At 42.2% G+C, this 24,626-nt stretch overlaps 1 protein-coding gene across 3 annotated transcripts in view; it reads right to left on the bottom strand.

Moving 5' to 3' along the window:
* The window catches only part of shcbp1 (SHC SH2-domain binding protein 1), a 55,239-nt gene extending 30,964 nt beyond the window's left edge, over window positions 1-24,275 (bottom strand). The window contains exons 1-10 of one of the 3 annotated variants that reach the window (XM_041192758.1): window positions 23,947-24,275; window positions 23,207-23,251; window positions 22,773-22,928; window positions 18,953-19,068; window positions 14,517-14,725; window positions 11,101-11,193; window positions 8,020-8,259; window positions 5,413-5,587; window positions 4,347-4,467; window positions 1,721-1,852 (exon numbers count right to left, since the gene is read on the bottom strand). In XM_041192758.1, coding sequence (XP_041048692.1) covers window positions 1,721-1,852; window positions 4,347-4,467; window positions 5,413-5,587; window positions 8,020-8,259; window positions 11,101-11,193; window positions 14,517-14,725; window positions 18,953-19,068; window positions 22,773-22,928; window positions 23,207-23,251; window positions 23,947-24,031 — 1,372 coding nt within the window. In that variant the 5' untranslated portion in view covers window positions 24,032-24,275. Of the gene's footprint in view, window positions 1-1,720; window positions 1,853-4,346; window positions 4,468-5,412; window positions 5,588-8,019; window positions 8,260-11,100; window positions 11,194-14,516; window positions 14,726-18,952; window positions 19,069-22,772; window positions 22,929-23,071; window positions 23,252-23,946 lie in introns of all 3 variants that reach the window. The other 2 variants (XM_041192760.1, XM_041192759.1) reach the window with 2 other exon arrangements.
* Between the last annotated feature and the right edge of the window lie 351 nt (window positions 24,276-24,626).

The following is a 24,626-nucleotide window of genomic DNA, read 5'->3' as shown; positions in this document are numbered from 1 at the left end:
CATCATTGAAAATATCCAAGGCTGAAATAAAGAGATTTTGATCAAGGGATGTGGGGATCAAGCAGGAAAGTAGAGTTGAGGTAGATCATGAGTCATGATTGTATTAAATGGCAGAGCAGGTTTTGATGGGCCATATGGTCCACTTCTGCTCCCATTTCTTATGTGATTAATTGAGTTGAAAAGCTAACAGTCAAATAATCATCTGTTCTCACGGAACTTGAGTATTGCTGAAAAAAAAAAGAGACATGTTGGAGCTTTTTGCCTTGCATTCATTCAGGACACTCCTCAAGAATACCAATATAACTGGAAAACAACAATTTATACTGTATGTGAAGAGAGTGCTGATTGGTAGAGGCGCTGCCATGCACTCCTGACATTAGGAAAGATTGGCTGTAAGTTCCGAGCTCCGCAGCATCATACGTTTGGAGGGGGGGGGGGTACCCCAAAGATGTGCTGGGGAATCTCCTTCAGAAGTTCTCAGGTAAGGTAGGCACAGCAATTGCCCACAAGTGCAAGCTTCCCCTGGGCAACTGCCCTGCACTGGGAATTATCCAAAAATGCTGTTAAATCTTAAACCTCGGATTGTTTCAACTGGGTTACCCAGAAAGTTAGGACTTCTAGCTTCTGGGTAACTATCGTACAGACCCAGGCCGACCCCTCAGGGGACTGTCCCCAACCCCCCAAAGGGGTTCCTCCAAACTCCTGACCCCCCCGCCCCACCCCAGGGATCTTCCCTCCATCCCCCAACTACCCCACCCATGGGACTACCCCACTTCCCACTCCCACCTCCACAGGGGTTTCCCCCCCTCCACATTCCTCCCAACTACACCCCCTACCGGATTCCCCCCACCTGATGGGCCTGATTCTCACCCGCCACTCTTACCCAGGACTGGCCCAGCCTGACCCGAGGCCTGACAAACCCCACAGGCCCAACCCGACCCTGAGGCCACCCCAGAGACCTGACATCCTCCCCTTCTAACCCTCCCAACCCCTGGGCCCGACCCAACTTGATATCCAACCCCCAACAACCCCCAGACCGAGCCAAGGCCTGAAACACCCCCCCGAAACCTCCAACCACACCCCCAAATCCTATCCACATTCTTAAGGCACTTATCTTCTCCCTGGCCTGTCAAGGGCCTTTACATTTCAATGGACCTTTAAGCTGACCTGCTTTACGGCAGCTAGTGGTGCAAAAATTGCACTTCGACCTAGGCACCGGGAACGCGCTGCACTGCCTGGATCTTTCCCGCCCTGAATCGGGTGAGATAGAATCCAAAAAAAATTAAGGTAAGAAACTGGACATGGAGTGGCAATCCCACCTGATTGCCACTCCAAGGAAGTTCACATCCAATATGTGGACAGGGAAGATCAACAATGGTGACCCCTAATAACACTGTCTGTCCACCCCAAAACTATACAAATGAGTGCTAATGTATAACGAAATCACATTTAGATGAGTTTGTGCTTAAAAGAAAGACATGTCCTCTGACATGTGTGTGTCCAGGTATTAAAGACATGAGTAACTGATGCATCTATACTAAAGCTCAAATACAAGTACTAGTAATAAGGGGAGCATAACTGAGCAGAATTGAGGTATGGAAGGGGTTTTTAATAATAATTCATTTGAATTTAAAAATATAAGAATTAGAAATGTATTTTAAAGCATTTCATTCTTCCAGGTTCCTCTACCCTTTACAGTTGACAATTATACTGTACTTACATAGAATACCCTCTGTAGCATCATGCTGAATAAATTTCAGGTTGGATATTTTTACACAACTGGCTGTGCAAACAACAAATGCATCTCCTTTACCTTCCTTTTCCAGCACAACATCATCAAGAGGCCCATAACCTAGGCATAAAGAAAGAACATTTTTCATGATTTTGTGGAAAACAAGCCACAACAGATTTGTAGAATATTAACAGTTCCTAAAATGCTAAAAAAACACCAGAAAATGTATGTAGCAACACGTTGTTGGAAGCACAAAATGTCTCCAGGTCACACTATTTCTCAAAGACTCTTTTCTCTGATCCAAACTATCTTCTTAAGACCCCCTCCTGTCTCCAAAATCCTCATCTCCTATACCAAATGCTGGAATCCATAGACTTCTTTGTCACTAAGACTGAGACCAGCTGCCTCTGCCACTTCACTCCAATTTCCTAGTTAACTGTTTAAGGATCTATCCTTGGTCCATTCATATTTCTCATTTACATACTGCCTCTCAGCAACATAATCCGAAAGCACAATCAGTTTCCACATGCACACTGACAACAGACAACTCAACCCCACCGTTATCTTTCTGAACCCCTTCTCTTTCTCTAAATCGAACAGAAATGTTCCTCCAGTTAAATAATGGGAAGACAGGAATCATTGTCTTTGGTACCCATCACAAACTTTGTTCGCAATCACCACTTTGAACTTATGGTGCCTAGCTCTGGTCTTCTCTGGCAGTGGAAGCATCTCTACATCTACCTTATCAATCCTCTTATAACTTAAGAGACTTCTATCAGCTCACCCATTAATTTTTATTTTTCTAGAGACAAGAGCCCCAAGTCTGTTCAGCCTTTCCTGATAAGCTCTGGTATCAACCTTGGTAATCTTATTTGCAGCTTCTCCAGTGCCTCTAGATATTTTTTAATAATAGAGACCAGAGCTGATCACAGTACTCCCTGTGTACTCCAATCAATGTTCTATCCAAGTTTAAAATAACTTCCCCATATTTATGTTTGAGACTAAAATTCTTTAAAAATATATGAATGTCCTCTATTAAATATCAATGATCAATCCTTAATAAGTTTGATAAGAATGTGGCTGCATGTGAAGCAGAATGAATATTAAGTATCAGAGTAGGGCCTCCTGCAGATCTGTCATGAAGCTATTAATGTATGTATTATTGGAAACTATTTTTCTTTTAAAATAGAGGTTTAGTCTGTGGGTGTGTCTTAATTGGATTAAAGCCAGCCAGTCTGGGTGCTTTGATGTATACTAGCTTTGATATGTAAGAGAGATAGCATGCATTTGCATTTTTTGAATAGAGCATTCAAGAAGTGGGGTGAAAACGGACACCTATCTAGCAGACACCAAGAAACATATTACTAAAAAAATTGGTACTATGAAAGGGGTTTTATTGTTAGAAGAGGGTGGTGATACAATGAGAATTTACATTCAATGAGAGGTGGTAGGTATAACTTGAGCAGTTTTCGGCTGTACAGGGCAGAGGCAATGTGAGTTCAAAAGGCAGCTGTAAGCCTCCAGCTGTCTCCACAGGAACCAAAGTGAAAAGAACCTCATTTTGAATTCATAAGGTGAAAATGCTCTGCCTGGTGTTTGGTTAAGTCTATGGGTTGCTGTTGCCTTAATGGAGATTAGTTTGGGAATTTGTTAAAAGTTATGATAGTAGTAATTTGAAACCATGTGTATATATATTTTAACCTGTGTAAATTAATAAAATGTTTAATTTAGTTTAATGTAAAACCTCGAAAACTGGTGGCCTGATTCCTGAATTTATCTCAAACATAACACTTAAAATTATAGGTTATGACAATTGTTTAAAGTTTCCCTCTGGGATTTTTAACTAACTCAGCTTTACCAACTACATCGACCATAACAAGATCCCTAAACTTCTTAATATATCAATATCAGAACTGTCTTTAACTCTCTCTCTTCAGTTGTCCCACCCGCAACATTCCTATTTGTTAGTTCAAGCGCTGTCACAACTGAAATTAGACAGAAACCCATCTTTTCTCTTCCCAAAGTTTTGTTCTTTGCTCCAAAAGGATTTATGCTTCACCTTTTCCTTGTGGCTTGATAATGTTAAATAAAACAATCACAACTGAACAAGTTATGCAATCACATGCATGTTGGCTACCACTTGGATCCAAGCACTTTGATCGCCCTGTCCATTGCTGTTTCTTCCAGCTTTTGTCACTACCTTAATCTCTAACCCCCACCCCCTCAATATTACTCATATTTGACTGTGGTTGTTGAATGAAACCAGCTAAAAAATGTCTTAGTAATTCATTTGGATCGCTTTGAGAAGGCTGCCAAAAGATTTGATAATGCACTATTAAAAATGCAAATCTTCAGACCGCTAGTCTATTGTGACCTGAATTTGTATTAGACAAGCAAGAAAGACATAATTTATGAAGTTGATTATAAATAGGTACCATTAAATTAAAACTAAAATACATTAAAAAGATCTATGCCCAATATTAAAAAAATCGGAGTACAACTTTTATAAGAGTTGGTAAATGGTGCTTGCGTTGACATATCACCCTTCCCCAGTTACAGAAAAGAAAACCTGTGTAAAGATGCGACATGTACACATCATTCTTCCAGCCCTTACCTTCTACTTGAATGGAATCAGCAATGCTGAAGTAGCCATTCACAAAATAATGGCCAGGACAGATAACAACAACATCTCCTTCAAAGCAGGCATTTATTGCTAAAAGTGGATCACTGTGAAACTAAGACAAAAGGTAGTTACAATAAAATATTTACTCAGTCTTTCAAGAAATACATTTCATTCACTTGTAAAGCAATTTCCTGTACAGGTAATTTTTAGACTCAGCAGTAAGGGAGAACCATGATTGTGTAGTTCTTCATTCTGTTTAATATTAGTTATATTAGCGTTGTAATTTACACGTCCCCTAAATTTCACAACTCTGTTTAATGAACAGAAAAGCCAACATGAAGAGCTTGCTTAATATTGCATACAAAGAGCCATTTGTGTTTTTCTTGTAAAAGAATTGCCAGACTTTCTCAAGTTTAAAAACTATGTTGATTGACACAACGGTTTCCTAAATCTTAAACTAACAGGATTATGATGCAACATCAACAAATTTCACATCACAAAAGCTAAATGAAAACCTGAGAAAAGCCAGGACAAATCTCAATCAGATTAGATCCTTTGCTAGCACTACCAAATTTGGATCAGAAGGTTATAAGTTTAAGTCATATACATGGCACTCCAGTGCAGTACTGCATTGTCAGGCATTATTCTTTTGGGCATGTTAAACCAAGATCCAATCAACTTGTTCCAGTGGTTCAGTTGCACATGAAAGATCCCAAGGCTTTACTGAAAGAAGGGGAGGAGAATCCCCTTGCCCTGGCCAAAGTTACTCCCTCACTACCACCAAAATGACTAACAGGCTATGTGTCTCATTTCTGTATGTAATGCTGCTGGCATTGAATAATTGCAACAAGTTACTGCAGGTAAAAAATAATTAATTGCTAATAAAATATTACAAATAGCTGATTTTTATTGTAATGCCAAAATGTTTATTAAAAAGGTTACAAATTTGTCCACTCTGCAATCTCTCAGGATTATATTTTTGATTGTGTTAATAACGGAAAGCAATGGTTTTATTCAACTAATACTTCATTAATTGATGGTCAGTGAAAATCATTACCTCCAGCACACGTTCCTGAGTCACATGCTCCGGGTTTAGTTTCTCCCTCAGCAGAGATTGCAGCAGAGTAACAGTCATGGAGTTTGAAACTACATGAATAACATTTTCACCTGAGGGACGAATTCCTTTAGCCTGCTTTGTTGGCAATCCATAGCCATCCTGACATAGCACATACCTAAAAATGTTTTTTTTAAAAGTTATTGGTGTTGTTAGTTAGGAACAGAGTTTCAGCTTTATCCAAACTTCTCCCAATTGTTACCACTCATTTCAGTCCCAGAACATTGCTGCAAGAGTTCCTCAGGACAGTATCCTAGGTCCAACAATCTTCAGCTGCTTCAATGACCTTTCCCCTCTATCATAAGGTCACAAATGAAAATATTCATCGATAATTACAGTGTTCGGTCTATTGACAGCTCCTCACATAATGAAGCAGCTTGAGCCCCCATGCAACATGACCTGGACAAAATTCTGCCTTGGGCTGATAAGTGGCAAGTAATATTTGTGCCACACAAGCGCCAGCCAATGACCATCTTTAACAAGGAGTCTAACCATCTCCCCTTGATTACCATCACCGAACCCCCACCATCAAGATCTGGGGGTCACCATTTAATTTAAATTTTCACAAAATAAATGATTGCATTTAGAAGCTAAATATAATATAAACTTTAAACAAAACTAATAAAAATACATGAATTTTTAAAATCATAATGGAAAAATTTGACATTCCAATATAAAATTAGCTTTTCAGTGGTTGTGAGGGTGTTGAGCAGTAATTGTTAGTTTATTTATGTGAAATAAATTTATTTAGGTTTTTAACGAAAATTTAAATTAAGTGATGAACCTCAGATGTTGATGGTGGGGACCAGAAACTTAACCAGATCAGCCACAAATACTATACCGGCAAGAGGTTCAGAGGCTGGGTATTCTGAGATGTAACTCACCTCCTGACTCCCCAGAATCTTTCCACCATCTGCAAGATACAAATGTGATGGAATACACTCCTCTTGTCTGGATGAGTGCAGCTCCAACACTAGAGAAGCTTGACACTATCCAGGACAAAATTACCCCGCTTAAATTACCTCAAAACATTCACTCCCTTCACCCCTAGCACAACATGGCTGCATATACCACCTACAAGATGCACTGCAACAATTCAACAAGGCTTCCTTGACAGCTCCCTAACCTGCAATCTCTGTTATCTAGAAGAGCAACTGCAGCAGCCATCTGGGATCACCATCACTTCAAAGTCACATGCCATCCTGATTTGGTAGTATATCACCATTCCTTTATTGTCACTGGATCAAAATTCTGAAATAATAGTGAAACTGTCATTGTCGCCACCATTATTTCACCAAAACTGACAGTAACTTCAGGAATCAACACCAAACACACAGAAATCCAGAACTTTTAAAATTTGTTCATGAATATGGATGCCACTGTCTCTAATTGCCCTTGAAATGGTGGCAGTGATCTGCCTTCTTGAACTGCTGCTGTCCACATGGTGTAAACACACTCAGTGCTGTTAGGGAGGGAGTTGCAGGAGTTTGAATCAGTGACAGTGAAGTAATAGCAATATTTTTCCAAGTCAGAATGTGAGCGACTTTGAGGGAAATTTGCAGATGGTGGTGGTCCCATGCACCTGCTGTCCTTTTTCTAGATGGCAGAGGTCACAGATTTGAAAGGTGCCATCGAAGAAGCCTTCGGGAACTGTTGCAGTGCATCTTGTAGATGATACACCCTGCTGCCACAGTGTGCCAAATGTTAGAGTTAATTTTTAAGGTGGTGGGCAAGGTGTCAATAAAGTGGGCTGCTTTGTGGCTTCTTGTGTTATTGTAGCAGCATTCATTCAAGAAAGTGGAGAGTATTCCATCACTGTCAGTGATTCTACACTTCTTTCAAAGGTGCGCTTTGGAGATCCCTCACAGACTGCAATCCCTAAGCAATCAGTACGAAAACCTCCACTTTCACACTGTCAGTCTCATTATAAAAAAGCTTTAAAAACTTAAACCTTGTTGAATGAGTTAACTGGGTTTTTAAGCTGTGTACTAACTTCAAAATTACTGCTCAATACCCTCACTGCCCCTGAAAAGCTAATTTTACATTGGTGGAATGTCAAATTTCTTCATTGCGATTAAAATTTCCATGTAATTTTATAAGTTTCTCTTAAAGTTTATATTGATATTTTAGCTTCCAAATCAATTATCTATTTTATGTGCCAACTTAAATTATGGAAAGGTTGAAGTGCTTTTAGCTTCCAGATTTACTGTCTGAGAATACATCGATGTGATTGGCTGCTTATGCTGCTTACTGCAAGCCTGGAACTTCCCTTGATGTGGCATCAAATTTAAACCTTCATCAGGAAAGAAGAGCACTGCAACAGAGATCACTAGAGCTTTATGGGCAGCTTTCATAGAGGTCAGTGGTGAGCCCTGCTGCTTCACTGCTGACTGCAAAATCTAGCTCATTATTGCATTTTAAATCACAGTTGAAGATTTTTGTGAGTAAATACATTATTTAGAAAAAATGTAAACTTCTGTTAATTTTAATATCTAACAGGAAAGATTCAAGGTAAACAATATCAATGGAGTGAAACAAAGTACCATTTACCTATAAAATGGAGTCTCCATTATTTGAAGTTTATATTTCAGCTTCTCCAATTGTTCACAAAGTTGAACTCCTTCAACCATGGAAATGTTATTCAATTCAGATTCTGATGCTGGATCATTAATAGAAATGTTCTCTCTCAATTTTACAAATTCCTTATATGTTTCCTCACACTTGGACAATAGCCGATTATATTCAGCAACAAGGTCAGCAGGAACACGATCTTCAAGGATATCATAGTACCTGAATTTAAAAACAAAAGTGGATATTTTCTCCAGCAGAGGTGCACCTTTAATTTTGTGACCAACGCAGATCACACTCCCCCTTATTTAATCTATAAGCTTCTGTTGAATTCATATTTACAATCCATTTATTAGAATTATAGTTGAAATGGGTATAATGGAAACATTTCAGGACACAGATGCATTCAGTCCCAATTCTGGTGAAAGTAGTTTCCAAAGATTCCAAGTAAAAATGGCAAAAGTTTGGTTTCAGCTCTTCTGTATTTTGATGAAGGGTTCTTATTTGGTTGATCAAAAACAAAACTCAGATGCCAACTGCTACAGTAGTTTTAAAGTAAAGACAATGCTGTGTGATCCACTAAAAGGCCGAACCACAGAAATCAAAACAAAAATTCAATCCTCAGTCCCTTCAGAGTTAGTCAACTTTTATTAGGGCAGCTAGGGGAGCACAACAAAAACAAAAACAGAATTACCTGGAAAAACTCAGCAGGTCTGGCAGCATCGGCGGAGAAGAAAAGAGTTGACGTTTCGAGTCCTCATGGCCCTTCGACAGAACTTGAGTTCGAGTCCAAGAAAGAGTTGAAATATAAGCTGGTTTAAGGTGTGTGAACATGAGGACTCGAAACGTCAACTCTTTTCTTCTCCGCCGATGCTGCCAGACCTGCTGAGTTTTTCCAGCTAATTCTGTTTTTGTTTTGGATTTCCAGCATCCGCAGTTTTTTTGTTTTTAACAGCTAGGGGAGCACTATGCTTAGCCTCAGAACTGCATTGGGAAGGGGAAAGTGGTCATAGCTCCTGCACCTGACTGCTAACCAACAACTACTCTTCAATGCTGGCTGAATACAGGATCAAACTTTTGCATGATGCCCTGAGTGTGAAATAGCCTGCCAAAATATCAAAGCTTAAAGATGAATAAAGACATTTGGGCAAAGCACCAAAAGTACACTGCCATCCCAACAAGGAGCAAGGCTTTCAACAGAGGAAGAAAATTAGTGGGAATGAAAAAATCCTATGCATTCCAGTAACATTACTGTAATTCAATCATTGATAAATCCTCCAGTTCAATTAATACTAAAACCAATTTTAATCACATAGCTTTAATGATAATATTTTTGTCAAGCACAGATAAAATTTCAGTTTGCTTAGAGCACCATCTGGTGTCAGGAATCAACAAGTACTTCAATGAGAAGTCCCAATATTAGCAGTGAAACTGAATAAGGGGGTGAAATAAAGGATTATGGTTGGCCTTGGGTGGCTTGAGATTTAACTAAAAGTTGTGGAGGAGCTCATATTACAGTGATAATGTAGCCATGAATGAATCATGAAGATTATATAATCAAAATTCATTGGACCATCCAATTCCACTGACAGTTGCACTTTTAAGTAAAATTAGTTAAAATTAAAAATTAAGCAATGACTGCAGCCAAGGGCTATCAGTAAGAAGTAAAAAATACAAAAACAAAATATTGCGAATACCGGAAATCAGAAACAAAAAGAAAACACTGGAAATACTCAGGTCAGTAGCATCTGTAAAAGAGAAAACAAGTTAACATTTCAAGTAGATTTGATTATTAAGCATTTTATGTTTTTATTTTAAATTGGTTTTTAGCTTTTACTACTTAAAATAACTAATTTGCCAAGTTAGGGCCTGAACTTCCTTGGAGTGGCAATCAGCGTCGGATTGCCACTCCATGCCCAATTACTTACGTCAAATTATTTTGATCCTATTTCATTGACCTTCTGATCAAGGCCGGGTGAAATCCAGGCAGTGCCACAGTCCTCGAGGCCCACCGTTGAAATGCAGGACAGTCGAAGTGAAGAAGCCCGCACCCACTTTTTGACGGCACTAGCTGCCATAAACCAAATAAGTTTAAACGTCAACTGAAATTTAAAGGTCTTCGACTGGCCAGCGAGAAGGTAAGTGGATAGAATGGGAGGGGTGGGAGAGGATCAGCTGTCGGTGGAATCGGCTGCCGGGTGGGGGCGTCAGGAGGGTATCCAGCCTCAGGTCAGGCCTGTAGGGTGGTGGTGGTGGTGGTGTGGGGGGTTGTGGAGAGGTCCAGTGCAGATGAAGGGAATCCTGTGTGGGGGGTGGGTAATGGGAGACTCCTGGGAGGCCCCGAGGAGAGGGGGAGTCCCATGGGTGGGATAGTTGGGGGGAGACCCTTGGTGGTCAGGTGGGGTTGTCCCATGGGGTTTAGTCTGGGCCTGAACAATTGTTACACAGCAGTTAGAAGTGGTCTTAATTCTTCTAACTTTCTCTGGGGAACTATTGGTGTAACCCAATTGGAACCATATAAAGTTTGCAATTTAAATCACATTTTCAGATGGTTCCCAGTTCAGGGCAATTGCTCAGGGGAAGTTTGCACTCCTCGGCAATTGCCATGTAAACTTTACCTGTGAACTTCTGAAGCGGATTCCTCAGTGCGTCTTTGGGGTACCCTCACCCCAATCTGACGCTCATTACGGCCCTTTGTGTCAATTGCATCTTTAATACTATTTCACTGCATGGTTTTAACTGTACACTACAGGTAGGGTTTTTAAGGTTGGAAAGGCTAGTTTTTCACAGCTTGATTAATTAATTTTTGACCTGTTGAAAGTGCAACAGGGATGTTATCATGCATTATGGAGATTACATATTTAAACACAGCAAGTTTGTGATTTCTATTAAACCAGTGGCAAAACTTAGAGAAAGGTCTCTGCCTTTCTAGAAAACACTGTTCCAAATTCATTACCTCCGAGTAATCGAAAATTACATTAACTCTAGAAATGCTGAATGAATTCTCAATATTCTGACAACTGCAACGTTTGGCCAAGGCAAACTTTGGCAAAATATACTAACAGCTTTAATCTCGGTTCACAACATTTGACAAAATAATCAAAATCATCTTCGTCATCTTCATCCCAGTTTCTCCAGATGCGTAGGAAGAAAAATCTACAAAACATAATATGTCAGGCAATTTATACTAATTGTAACCAATTGCAACAAATGTTAAAATACATAAATGAATTCATTTCAGACAGGTACCAAAAACATCTAATTAACCATTCATTAGAGACTCAGATTATTAGGCAAATAAAGTTAGGAAAAGCTCCAGGAGAAAATTTTCTGAACAAGTTTTGTTCAGTCTTGAGACTCCTGCTTTGAATAAGCGCTAACATCAAAGATACTGCGCCCCCTTTGGGTCTACTGATGATTTTTAGCATTGCCGAAAACTAAATAAAATCCATTGTGAAACAAAAGTTATAAATTTATAATCTAAATAAATGCAGCCTTTAAAATATTGGTGAAAATTTGTCACATGGCTGGAAAATATCATAGGAAGCATCAATTACCTAGACTAGTTGCATTTTTATAAAATAAATGGCAGAATCAATAACCTCCCACATCTTTAAATTAGCACTTATGTAACGTGGGACTGAATAGATCCTTGAAATTCTGTATTTGTTTAAAAGGCCATTGACAACATATGAGGTAAATTACCTGTTCTATGCCTTGGCCAAAAGAGTAGCTTAAAACAGTAGCCTGGATTTTGCAGTGATAACGCAACAAAACTGTCAAGGTGTTCTGTCACTACTCCACTAAAACTGACAGTAACATATGGAATTGGCATGTGCTGAATAATGAGGAAATCCAGAAGTTGTTGTCTGCAATTCTACACTACTCCAGAGAGGGCACTATTGAGGTACTCCCCACCACGCTCTCCCACTTCCCCCAACAGAATGCAACCAATGGAAATCAATTGAACTGAGAACTTCTACTATTATGCTGTAAAGAAAATCACTTTGAAAAGCCTTGAATGAGGTGTAACTGGATTTTTAATAGCATGCTAACTTCATAATTATGACTAAGCACCTCATCAGCCTTGGAAGACTAATTTTATGTTTGTGGATTGCAAAGTTTCTCCATAATAAATTCCACTTTTAAAAAAGAAATTAAAGTTTCTTTACTTGAACATCTAGCTTAATGCAAACATTTATTGCACTGAAATTTTTAATTAAAAAAGTGAACGGGTATTTAATGCTTTTAACTTCCCGATTTAACGTGTGTAAATACTTCAATTTGATTTGCTGCTTACTAAATGTCACTGCTGCTGCATGCCAAAACACGCCTTTGATTTAGAACACCACTGGGAAAGGATAAAACCACACCACAGGGATCATTAGGTGTGGGCAAATTCCAGCCAATATATATTTAATCAGTGACACTGATTCTGAACAAACTACACTTGGATTCCTTCCCACCCGAGACCAGAAATCAAGACTGCCTTCCTCTTTAGCGCTATTAGTTTTAGCATCAATGACAGGTACTACAAATTGTTTCCAAATGTAGTTAGAAATTCACTAAAAATGGATAAGCACATGTATTTTTTTATACAATATATTAGTCTCGAAACATTCCCAGCACAGAGATTCATGTAATACGATTTGAGAATAAATGCATGCGCCCAGTTCACAGCCTACATGTTCCTCCCATCTATTAGTTCTAACAAACAGAAAATCATGAGGGTTCAATAAATCAGGCACATGCTCACATTCTTATTATGTACTCCTTTCTTATGAATCTTTGCTGGAAGTGTTGTATTACCTGCGATTTAGGATTGAGGCATGATTTGATCAAAGTTTAAGATATTTAGGGGAGTGATAGGGTAGATAGAGAGAAACAGGTTGGAGAATAGGGGCTGAACAATAATAAGGGAGAGGGCCCCCCCCCCCCCCCCCCCCCCCCCCCCCCCCCCCCCCCCCCCAGAAGCAAATGAGCTGTGGAGCCAACATGCTCCACGCCGACACGCCCCACAGCCATAAAGTGCTGCGGGTGGGCCAAACAAGGGCCAAGTGGGGCTTCTGCCTGTTGCTGGGGAGGAAGTCCCACCCTGTGGAGCTGGCAGCCAATTGGATTAGCCAGCAGCTCCATCAGTTCTGGAGAAGCCAAGAGCGCGTCAGTTGTTGCTACCAGGATCTTGGGCAGGGGTGGTTTGGACAGGTCAGGGAGCAGGGTGGGTGGTGGGGGTTAAATTTAAGGCTTCAGGTTGGTAGGGAGGGGGTTCAATCCCAGGAGGGCCGCTTTGCAGATGGCAAAGGGCAGCCCCGGAAGATAGATCCCCTCTTCCTTCCCACCCTTCGAAGAACTTTTTTTTAAAAAACGGACTGCCATGCCAAACATCTTATGGCATGGGCAGCATAGTATCAGGGTCAAGTGGCTTGATGAAAAGCCTAAGCAGCCCTTCATTACCTATTTGAATATGGTGGGTGGGCTTCCGACTGAGCTCGGGTGTGGGCTAGATGGTGGTGGGTTGGGCACCTGCCCTATTTTACTGGTGCCTTCTCGTCCTCCCCCACAACACACCTGACAGGGACACGTGAAATACGGCCCTAGGACTTGTGGACATTTCCTAAACCTTAGAGCCAGGCCTGTTAGGAGTGAAGTTAGGAAATATTTCTACACACAGTTGATGCTGGGTCAGTTGTCAAATTTAACTCAAATTGATAGATTTCTGTTAACCAAAGGTATTAAGGGACAAGGGCCAAAGGCAGGTACATGGAGTTGGGTCACAGATTAACCATGAGCTCAATGAAAGACAAAATAGGCTTATGGGACTAAAAGACCCAGTTCTGTTCCTATGTTCTGGAAAAAAACATTCATCCATCTAAAATTTCTGTTTCAGATTTCTGCTTCTGAAGTTCATTTTATTTCATGTTATCCGATTCTTTTTCTTCACGTTGAAGATAAACCCACACACAAAATGGATAAAATATGTTCCATTTCTTTGTGTTGCCAGAATTCTCACTTACAGCCCAGGAAACATGCAAAAGGAGATCATTTGCATCAAACTGTACCTGTATAACATCTTCCAGCACATTACCCATGTGTGTCATCTGCTGCTCCCTCTCCAGGCATCTCACTATCATATGACAAATCTCAATCACTTGCTGCCCAAACCTCACACTGATATGCCTCATGTGTTCAGTTTCTCAGTTCCAACCTTGTCTCTCCTGGCACTTCAAGCTGCTGCTTGGTTTTTGACTTCTTTTGCCCACAAGTAAAGAACCCATAACTGAACAGATGCTCATCATACATGTTAAAAACTTGCCTAACTTACTGGTCAACAAGCTTTATTCATAGCTCTCACTCCTAATAGTTTGGCAATAACAACACAAAACAAGAGAGATACTGATCAAATATATTCAACAATCTGAACGCTTACACAGTTTTTTTTAAAAAAAAGCCAAACTCAAATTTTTCAATAAATCTATTACCGGAGATGTTCGATAGCGAGGGCTGTTTGGTCAAACTCTCCTGACTCATCACACACCACATATAGTTCTTGCAATGGCACCAGGTGCTTTTTTGCCTCAAGGAAACTTTCCATTGCTTCTGCATCAAGAGGATAGGTTTCAGACTCATAAAGGAATGGCTCTGGTAACTTTACCACTGCCCTGTGGTTCGAAGTCTCCACATCAATCACCTGAAATTGTGAGAAAGTGCCTTTTTAAAAAACGGAACAAGCTCTGTATTATTTTCCAGTTTTTCAAATCAGTAAGATTTAAAATGCAGACCCTCATGAACTACTGTTTTTGAAACATGCTTACTGTAAAACACAAGTGTCTTGAGGAACTTTGATCATAACGAATGCTACCAGAACAAAATGACAGATAGTACTGGTCTGGGAGTGGCGGATGGGAAGTTACACGAGTACAATAGGGGGCTATTCTTTTAAGGTTAGGCACACTGAGGTAAAATAGTGAATCTAATCCAGGAGAACATAGTAATATAATAATTTGTTTTCATAGGTTTAAAATAGATTGGCTAAATAAACATTAAAGATGCAACCAGCTTTGCATGAAATAGATATGAGACAGCTAGTTGGACATATTTAGTTTTTGTCAACTTAATTAATGTGAATGTCAGTCCAAATGTATTTTTACACATAACCTAGCTGATTCTTTGTTCACATGGACCGCATCTACTCCCCTCTTACAGGAGTATCTTTATGTGAAATTATCTTGGTTATGTTTAAACTTGTAATTTACTGAATTCACTGTTATCAGGCAAAGACCCAGTGTAGCTGGAGGATGTGATCACCAGCAAGACGAGACAGAAGCATATGCTTTCCACTGGCACAGTCCTGCTGCAGAACTTTGCCTGCTGTGATTAAAGTGAATGGACAGAAAATTGTGCACTGCATGTACATAATTTTCCAATGTGTTCCTAGTTGATGAGGCTCTGTTAAGCTGATAAGCGCTCAAGTGGTAAATTTACTCTATAATTTCAGATAATTTCATGTTCAGTCAAGTAATACTGGGGAGTCTGCTTAACTCAACCTTATTGCCTGGGAATTTGATATGGTCCTCAGTGCACAATTCACCAAGCTGAGGGACAATATTAACATTTATCATCTACATTGACGAGTGACTGCAGTTTCAATAGGATGAAAATTAGGCAGTTTCCACAGCAGACGCACACAATTTCTTTTACCAGGTTATTGTCCTGACAAAGTTTAAAATTACCCCCTGTATTTCGAAGAACTTTGGTTGAAGGTTGCAAAAACTACAGATGACTTTCTTTTTAAGAGGGCATCATCAGTTTTTTATTTTAAATAAAACCAGAACATGCTGGAACTATTCAGTGGTTCTGGCAGCATCTGTGGGGAGAGAAACTGAATTAACATTTTGGGTCTGGGTGACCTTTGGTCAGCACTTCTGCACGTGCAAAAAGGGGGTGATAATGGGACAAGTACAGGGAACAAAAGATGAGTTGAGGTAATGTAAATGGGTAATGCAGAATCAATACCTATCACCTGAAAAGAAATAGGGGCAGAAGCTATTATCTGAAATTACTGAATAGTCCTCCAGACTTAACATTGCAAAGTACCTAATGGAAATGAGATGCTGTTCCTCTTGCTTATGGCGAGGTTCAATGAAATGGTGTGAGAGTGGGACAGAGAATTAAATGACAAGTAACTGGAAACTGTGTCACGCTCGTGGACTGAACTGAGGTATTCTGCAAAGTGCTCACCCTGTGTTTGGCCTCCACAATATTAAGGAGGCTGCACGATGAATACAGTATAATAAATTGAAGGAAGTACAAGGAAATTGCTGTTTCACCTGGAAACAGTGTTTATGGCCCAGGTGGGAAAGGAGTGGGTAAAAGGTAAGTATTGCATCACCTGCGCTGGTATGGAAAGGTGTTGTAGGAAGGGGAGGGGTTGTTGGTGGTGATTGAAGAGTGGACCAGAATGTCAAAGAGAGAACAGTGTCAACAGAATCCTAAAAGGGGTGGGGAGGGCGCTACAAGTTCAGAAAGAGATAGGTAAGAGTGAGTAAGGGGAGCAGAAAAATTGAGATGGCTAATATAACACCAGCAGTTCTGTGAAAAGATTGAGAAAGATTAAGAGGCCAGAGCAAAGATCCTAAGTAGGATGAGAATTCCAAGGATGGGAGAAGGGCTCTGCTCTTTGGCAGCAGAGAAAGCCTGCTGGCCAGTGTGCACAGAGGCAAAACAAGAGCTCACTGTCATGCTGAGCCTGAAATTCATTGGGGTTTGGGCATAAAGAAACAAAGCTGAGGCCTTTGCTGAGAATTGATCATTTGGGATCAGACAGCAGGAGGTAAAAAGGGATAGTGTAAATATGGCAAGGGGCGAGAGTGGAAGGCAGCCATGGGGTCAGAAGAAAATGGATGGGGTGAAGGACACAGCAGGGCATTGGTATACAAGAGTTGTTGAAGTGTGTGATCCTTGATGACCGAGAAGAAGAAAAAAATGTTTTAGTAAAGCACAAGATGAGATGTAGGGTGAAATAGAACTGCAGACCAGGATAGCTTTGAGATAGAATGAGTCAGTGCTGAAGAGAAGTCAACAGCATGCATATGTTGGTACATGGGGTTGAATGTGAATCTCAGGTGATGGCCAGATTCAAGAAGCACTGAATATCTTCGAAATATTTGTAATCATGATGGATCAGAAACACAAATGATGGAATTTAAGATGGAATCCACATGGAATAGGTTAGAGTCAGGGGCAGTTGTTAAGGAAAGAGATCTGGCTGTGAAAATGAGTTTCGATAGATAACTGATAAAACATGAGAAGGGAAACAGAAAGCAATGAAGAGACTAACTGAAATCCATGAAACTTTCTTAAAATAAAGAGGTTTGGCTATGGCAATTGAATACAAGGTGAGTTCAAAGAAGCTCTTCAAAGCTGGAAGAAAAAAGATTTGTGTTATCTTGCAAGTTCAGAGCCTCTTTCCAGGCCAGGACCAGGAGGCCGGACCTTCAATTCAGTGTCAGGAACTTGACATACAGATAATTCCAGGGTCCTGACCCGCCATGCGTCAGCGACACTATTTTCAAATGTAAAATACATAACTGGCCTAAGGATGAGTTTGGCACCCAAGAAGCACCAGGACTGAACTGAAGACGGGGCATAGAAACCGAGGGCCCTTTGAAAAGGCGAGCAGCAGCCATTGCTGGGCTTGCCGTTCATTGAGGACACATCACAAGAGGCCCAGTGCTGACAAGGGCAGGCATCCAAGGGTGAAGCCAAGGTTTTCCGATGTCTTGAGACGCATTGACGGAGGTCATTATGGACCAAAGCACAAACGTCCAAGACCATCTGATGGAAAACTTCAGACTCATATGGCATGAGCGCTCAGTCAGTTGCTGGTAGCTGACTCTTGGACGGTACACCCTAAGTCCTGGATGACATCTTCTTCCCCTTGTAACCACTCTGTGCTCCTCTGGCCTCACCCCAACCAGGAGGATGCCTCTGCTGAAGCTCCTCTTCTGTACTCTATCTAAAATTAGAGTAGTTTGTTCCCATTTCCACTCTATCAACTAGCATTCATTCCACCAGTGCTTCCTCTGCCAATCTCTGCTGCCCAAGTGGTACCAAAGGCTTGAAACCCTCTGAGGACTCCTACAATTGTTGACATTGTCTCAGTACTAGCAATGGCAACTTGTGGCACCAGCTGGGATTTATTCTCCCACTTTTAAATGAGTTCCCAGTATATTTATTAGCCCTCATGAGTCCCCACTGTTCATGGCCACCAAACCCTGATCTGTCCCAGATACTACATGTTCCCCGTACCTGCAAAATGAAAACTGAAATCTGCTCCTGCGGCCTGTTAATGAGCTCAATGAGCACTTCATTGGAGGCCTGTGGATTTTAGAAAACACTCAGCCCTTTAAAAATTGCATTGTGATCCAGAGGTGGCAAGATCCAGTGTCACCCTCTGGGAACACAATTTTCAAGTCATTCCTGCACACATACCCACCCCCACCCCCACTGGCATTAGAACATCCAGCCCATGGAGTCTCAGGAGAGAAAATGGTGCTGCAGTGAAACATAACGCAGTCCTCAGTCAATCGAAATTGGACAAGTTTCTTCAGTGCTGGAAGGATGATTGAATGATAAATAACATGCAGAAGTATTAAGGGCTGAAAATTAAAATTGATAATTGCTCAACATAGATTTGAATTAGGCTAATTTGAGAAAGGAGTAAATAATATTCACACTTCTCTCGCAGCACACTTAAAACATCTCACCTCATTGGTATAACCAAAGGATTGAAGCCCATAAGATCTTGGAGAACACACATACTATAATGTGTTGTGTTTGTAGAGCACTGCAAGCAGAAGTACCAAAATGCAGTAGTTAGCATTACCTTTTGCATTTATTTAAAATAGACATTTACCTCAACAAGCACCTCAAACATATCATTGGACCAGAGTGCTTGCCATCCGTATGGTTCTAGGACCTTCTCCAAATATTCTGCAATGAAATCTTTCACTTCCGATGGTTTAGCATCACCTGTTTGTTAAAATCGTGAACAGTGAATCCTCAATGGCTTTAAAATATTCTAATCAAGAATTTTAGATGATAGTCTGCATCATAGCTTAATACAAAAATAATGAATGAGAAAAGATGATAAACATCATTGTGAATTCTTTCCATGGATATTGTATAATTTACTCTATAACAGATATCATCCAACTTAAATTTCTGAAGGGAATAATCAAGCAAAAAAATAAACCTTTGCAAAATTCCTTCTTGGTCGCCAAGAAAACATTGCCAAACTCCAAAATATCAATTCTAGATTAGAATCTATCCTCTGCAGCCTGCACAGATGCATTCTATTAGAACAGGTGTCTTTGAGTTCTACAAAATATTTGATCTGTTATAAGAAAGAAGTTGCAGATTTTGCATGAAGAGCTGGAAAAACATTTGGTTAAATGTCAAAACATTAAGGGCTGAATTTTGCAGATAGGCCACAGGGCCAAGCATCAGGGCTGGAAGCAGGTACCCCTTCTGTTTGGACAGGTATCAACCATCTGCACACAATCTTCTGGCAGCTTGTCATGAGGCTGACCAGAGGCGGGATGTGAGTGGCAGAGGCAGCGTCAAGTTTTGCTGCAGCAGCTGCTGGTGCCACATTTAAAGGGCTGCCAGCACCGCTTTCCATGGGGACTGTCTGTCTACCTGAAAAGAATGGTTTTGTCAGGAATCCAGCAGCCAGAATGGCAGAAGGAAGACCCTGGGTGGCTCCATGGTTCAGCAATGCCTCCTTGCAGGTCCTCCTACAGCAGTCCTCCTCCTCGGGGATGGGGAAGAGGCCTGTCCACCTGACCAAGCAAGCCGGGACAGAGTTCGCAGAGCTGGACAGCTGCTGTAAATCATCCCCCAAACCTGGATGCACTGCCACAAGCATGTCAATGACCTTACTGGGTCTGCCCAGGTGAGTACTCCATACCTCTTTTCCCTTTGGGGCTTAGATGTGGCGATACAAGAAGGGTGTGTTTGGTAGAGAAAGGTGACCACCCAGTCAGTGGCAAAGCGGTCAGGCAGCAGCACATTCTGTCAATATCATGGCTGCATCAGGCAGCCACCAAAATCATCCCAAGTCACAGGCAGCAACATGCTTCTAAATCAGCTGCAAGCACAAGGGGTTCACCACATAGGGCTATACATAAGAGATTTAAGAGCAGTACCTGGCTGCAATTGGGGTTCACATGTGAATAAAGTAGTTAGACCCCACCTCTGTTATACTACTTAATAAAGATTTAATGTATTTTGCACTATATCTTTCAATTCTTGCTGCACTTTGGGACTCAGTGACACTGTAGCTCCCCCAAGGGGCTGGATGTGACTGATAACGTCATATGGGTTCAACACCTCTTCACCCTTGCTGAAGTGCAATGTGCACCTGGGCACTGTAATGGAAAGTGAAGGTGCAGCGCTGAAGAAAGGTAAAGCTTTATTGGTATGAGCTCAACAGATTGTAAGGCTCAAATGAACTGTATTAGTGCTTCCCAAAGCTTCACGTATCTCGTTTCCACCTTGCCTATAGTCCCTGGAGCCCCTCATCTTGCATCGCCTGGTCAGGAGCCTTCACCATATCCTCATTGGAGGCACCGCAATCCACAAGGTTCCAATTGTGCAATGTCACCCCTCGCTGCAGCACCAGGTTGTGCAGTGCAAAGCAGGCCACTACAAGATGTGAGACCTTCAACGGACATTCTGAAGGGCTTCATCAGTCAGTCAAGGCACCTGAAACACACCTTCAGAAACCTGATGGCCTGCTTGATGGTCATTTGGGGGCTGCCCCATGGCAGGTGTTATACCTTTCCTCTGCATGAGTATCTCCACACAGGGGTAAGCAGCCATATCCCAGTATTCATTCTTGAAAACATTTGGGCCTTAAAAGTTGTGGCACCTGGAACTGCTGAAGTATATAGGTACGCTGGCTGCTTCCTGGGAAACATACACACACCTGTAGGATCCTTTTGCGGTGATCATATTCCAGTTGTGCAGAGGGTGGAAGCCTTTCCTGTTGAAGGAGGCCACAGGCTAGTCTGAGAGGCTCAAGGGCCATTTTATTTTTTTAAAATTAATTCACGGGACGTGGCCTTTGCTGCCTGGGCCAACATTTATCGCCCATTCCTAGATGCCCTTGAGAAGGTGGTGGTGAGCTGCCTTCTTGAACCGCTGCAGTCCATGTGGTGTGGGTATACCCACAGTCCTGTTAGGGAAGGAGTTCCAGGATTTTGACCCAGAGACAGTGAAGGAACAGTGGTGTATTTCCAAGTCAGGATGGTGTGTGGCTTGGAGGGGAACTTCGAGGTGGTGGTGTTTCCATGTGTTTGCTGCCCTTGTACTTCTAGATGGTAGTGATCATGGGTTTGGAAGGTGCTAAGAAGCCTTGCTGAATTCTTGCAGTGCATCTTGTAGATGGTACACGCTGCTGCTATGGTGCATTGGTGGTGGTGGAGGGAGTGAATGTTTGTGGATGTGGTGCCAATCAAATGGGCTGCTTGATCGCACTCTGCACTTGCCATGTGCACTTGCACTCTGCACCTGGAGGTATCTAGCAATGGCCCAAAGACCAATGGGTCTCTCAGCTTGGCTGTCTGGATTAGTGCAGAAGTGCATATACTCGCTGGCCCTCCATTAAGAGGACACTGGTGATCACCTTGATGTATCAATGCACCTGCAAGACCTCATACTAGCACCAGTGGATCCCTGGAATGGTCCAGTGGCGTAGAGGTTCAACATGATGGTCGCGAACTCCCATCTCCTGCACCTCAGCACACAGTGCCTGCCTCTTTGGAGAGGTGCAGTCTTCAGGTGCACTGCCACTCCAACATCTGCAGGTAGTTGAGTCTCGGACAGTAGACCCTCTCTGGAGGGTGGCCTCTTTTGTGCACAGGACGTTGTTCACATGCCCCTCTGCACCCTTCTCCTGGGTCCCCACCCAAAGACAGGTCCTGCTATTGGTCCTGAGATTGATGTCCCGGTGTCTGTGCCTGAACCTCCCTCCCTCACTGCTGCTCAACAGGGGCCCCAAAGCCCGAGATAGGGTCAATGGTAGGTGGCCTCTCAGTGTACAAGGCCTTTTATACAAACGGCCCCCTTCCCCCTGCCCGTTCCTTCTGCACAAGTGCCACCGCCCTGATGGCATGCCGTCCCTCTCCTGGCTTTGTATGCTGCTACATCCTCCCTGGCATACCATTCTGGTTCTCTCAATGGCTGCCAGATGAATCCAGCACTGAACTCCTGCTTGCTTGCTGCTTCCTTTTACCAGGCAAGTCTCTGAAGCCCTGTAGTTTCTGTGCAGCATTAGTAAAATTCACTGTAAAATTGCTCTCAACTGGACAATTACTTCCCTATCATTACAGGATGTGCAAAGTCCTCCTGCCATTTCAACCACCATCAAGAAAAGGCAGAAACAATGTAAAAGACAACCCCCCCCGGAGCCCATTCCCAAGGGGCCCTGAAACTTCTGGCTTAAGTATTTCTCCATATTAATTATTCTGTAGCAAAAATATTCTTCTATCTCTAATCTCACTTGTACGTCCATCCTCTTTTAGCTGCTATTGGCAAAGTTAAATATTTCTTGTATTTGTATTATCTATAGTTTTCATTTTAAAGATCTGGATTTATATTACCATAGTATTTTCTGTCTATACTACATATAAAAATTTTTTCGTTAAGGAACACTAATAGAAATAACAAACCCAAGATGTAGTCCTGGTAGGCCCTGTATCGCTCATAATAGGTGAGTTGGGTTGTCTCGATAACTTCTGGAAACTTGGGCGTTCCTTGATGCAAAGGACTTTTCTCCTTGGGACTGTCACAATTGTCTCTATTTTCCACTTGATCTTGAAAGAGATCTGGATTTAAAATAGAAAATAAATAACATCTGTTCCCAAGCATAGCTCCTTAGACAAATGGAAATAAATGTACTGGTTGTAACTAATGTACAATAAATGTCCATTAGTTTTAGATACAGTATTGATGTACTAATGATATTTACCCACAGAACCTGCAAAGAATCAGACGGGGAATAATAATTGCTCCTGAAGGATAACTGATATTGAACCCTACAAGATCAACTGACAGGATACCACAGCCCATAATCCACGAGATGCCACACTGTTTGGATACTTACAAGTAGATACATGGCCATTAGGGTTATCAACTTCACCACTGTCCACTGCAGGAAATTGTAAAGAGATTCAGTTAGTGAGAGCTTTGTCCAGAACAGAAGACTGCATTTGAAAAACAAAATACATCAAAGCACCTAATGCTTCATTGTTTATACATATATATATATAGTACCCGTATAGCTATTATTGCAGTTTCCTAGTGCTTGTAGTAATGTTCCAACCACCTAGCTGTTGAGAGTTCAACTCCTACCAGGTAGGTTGTGAAATTGAATTCAATAAATCCGGCTGACACCATAAATTGACAATAGAATCTACTGGAGCCTTTCTAAACATCCAACTGGTTCATCGCTGTCTTCAGGTAAGGGAACCTGAACCCGACCCAGCCCACCATTGCTGTCCCAATGATTCTTACTAATTACGGGGAATAAAATACGGACATGTCAACGTCACCAAAAAGAACAAATCTAAAATAATACAGCACGATTTGATGACTGTGGCACTCATCCCAGAATTGCCATCTTAAACAGAGATAACACTGGAGACATTCATGAGCTTTCCTGTAAATTCAAGGCTTATGCATTTTGGGACTTTTTGAAAACCTCTTCGGATGTTAGATTACATCCCGGGAGAAGCAGGCCGGGCATTTGGCGGTTGTCAGTCGCTGCCTGGAGCTGCAGCTAGACTCCCCTCCCCTCTCTCTCCTCCCCTCTCTCTCCTTCTCCTTCCCCTTTCCCTCACTCACCTCCTGCACTCACTGGCAGCTCCGGCTCCATCGCGTCCGCCAGTCCTTCAGCCGCCAGCACAGGCACCGCTGCTACCTCAGCCATCCCGTGTGTCCGGGCAGGCTTCCTGATCCGGATGCTGAACCTCCCCCGGATCCCGAGTCTCTCTCCCGCTGTCTCCGTCCCCGGCGGTTACACCAGGCTCCGGATTCAAATTCTGCCGCTTGTTCCCCCTGATTGGTTGAACGAGCGCCTGAACAAGGTGACAGGGAGCGGCAACACAGCGCCCCCCCACCCCGGCGGAGTCACAGCGCCCGCCCCAGGGCCAGGCGGAGTTACAGCGTCCCCACCTCGGCCAAGCGGAGTCACAGCGCCCCCCTCGGCCAGGCGGAGTCACAGCGCCCCCTCGCCCAGGCGGAGTCACAGCGCCCGCCCCAGGGCCAGGCGGAGTTACAGCGCCCCCCGCCTCGGCCAGGCGGAGTCACAGCGGCCCCCCTCGCTCAGGCGGAGTCACAGCGCCCTCCTCGGCCAGGAGGAGTTCAGAACACCCCCGGTCAGTGCAAAGGTCGCACAGCCCCAGCGTATAATTTGAAGGGTTGTTTCATTAAGAGAGAGTAAGAAATAACTTGATTTTCATTAATAATAATTGAAAAGCAAAATACTGCGGATGCTGGAAATCTGCAATACAAACAGGACATGG

The sequence above is a fragment of the Carcharodon carcharias genome, chromosome 7, assembly GCF_017639515.1.
Source record: "Carcharodon carcharias isolate sCarCar2 chromosome 7, sCarCar2.pri, whole genome shotgun sequence".
In the NCBI taxonomy this organism is placed as follows: Eukaryota; Metazoa; Chordata; class Chondrichthyes; order Lamniformes; family Lamnidae; genus Carcharodon; species Carcharodon carcharias.
The sequence above is the reverse complement of the archived record's forward strand: the minus strand, read 5'-3'. Positions and strand labels throughout refer to the sequence as shown.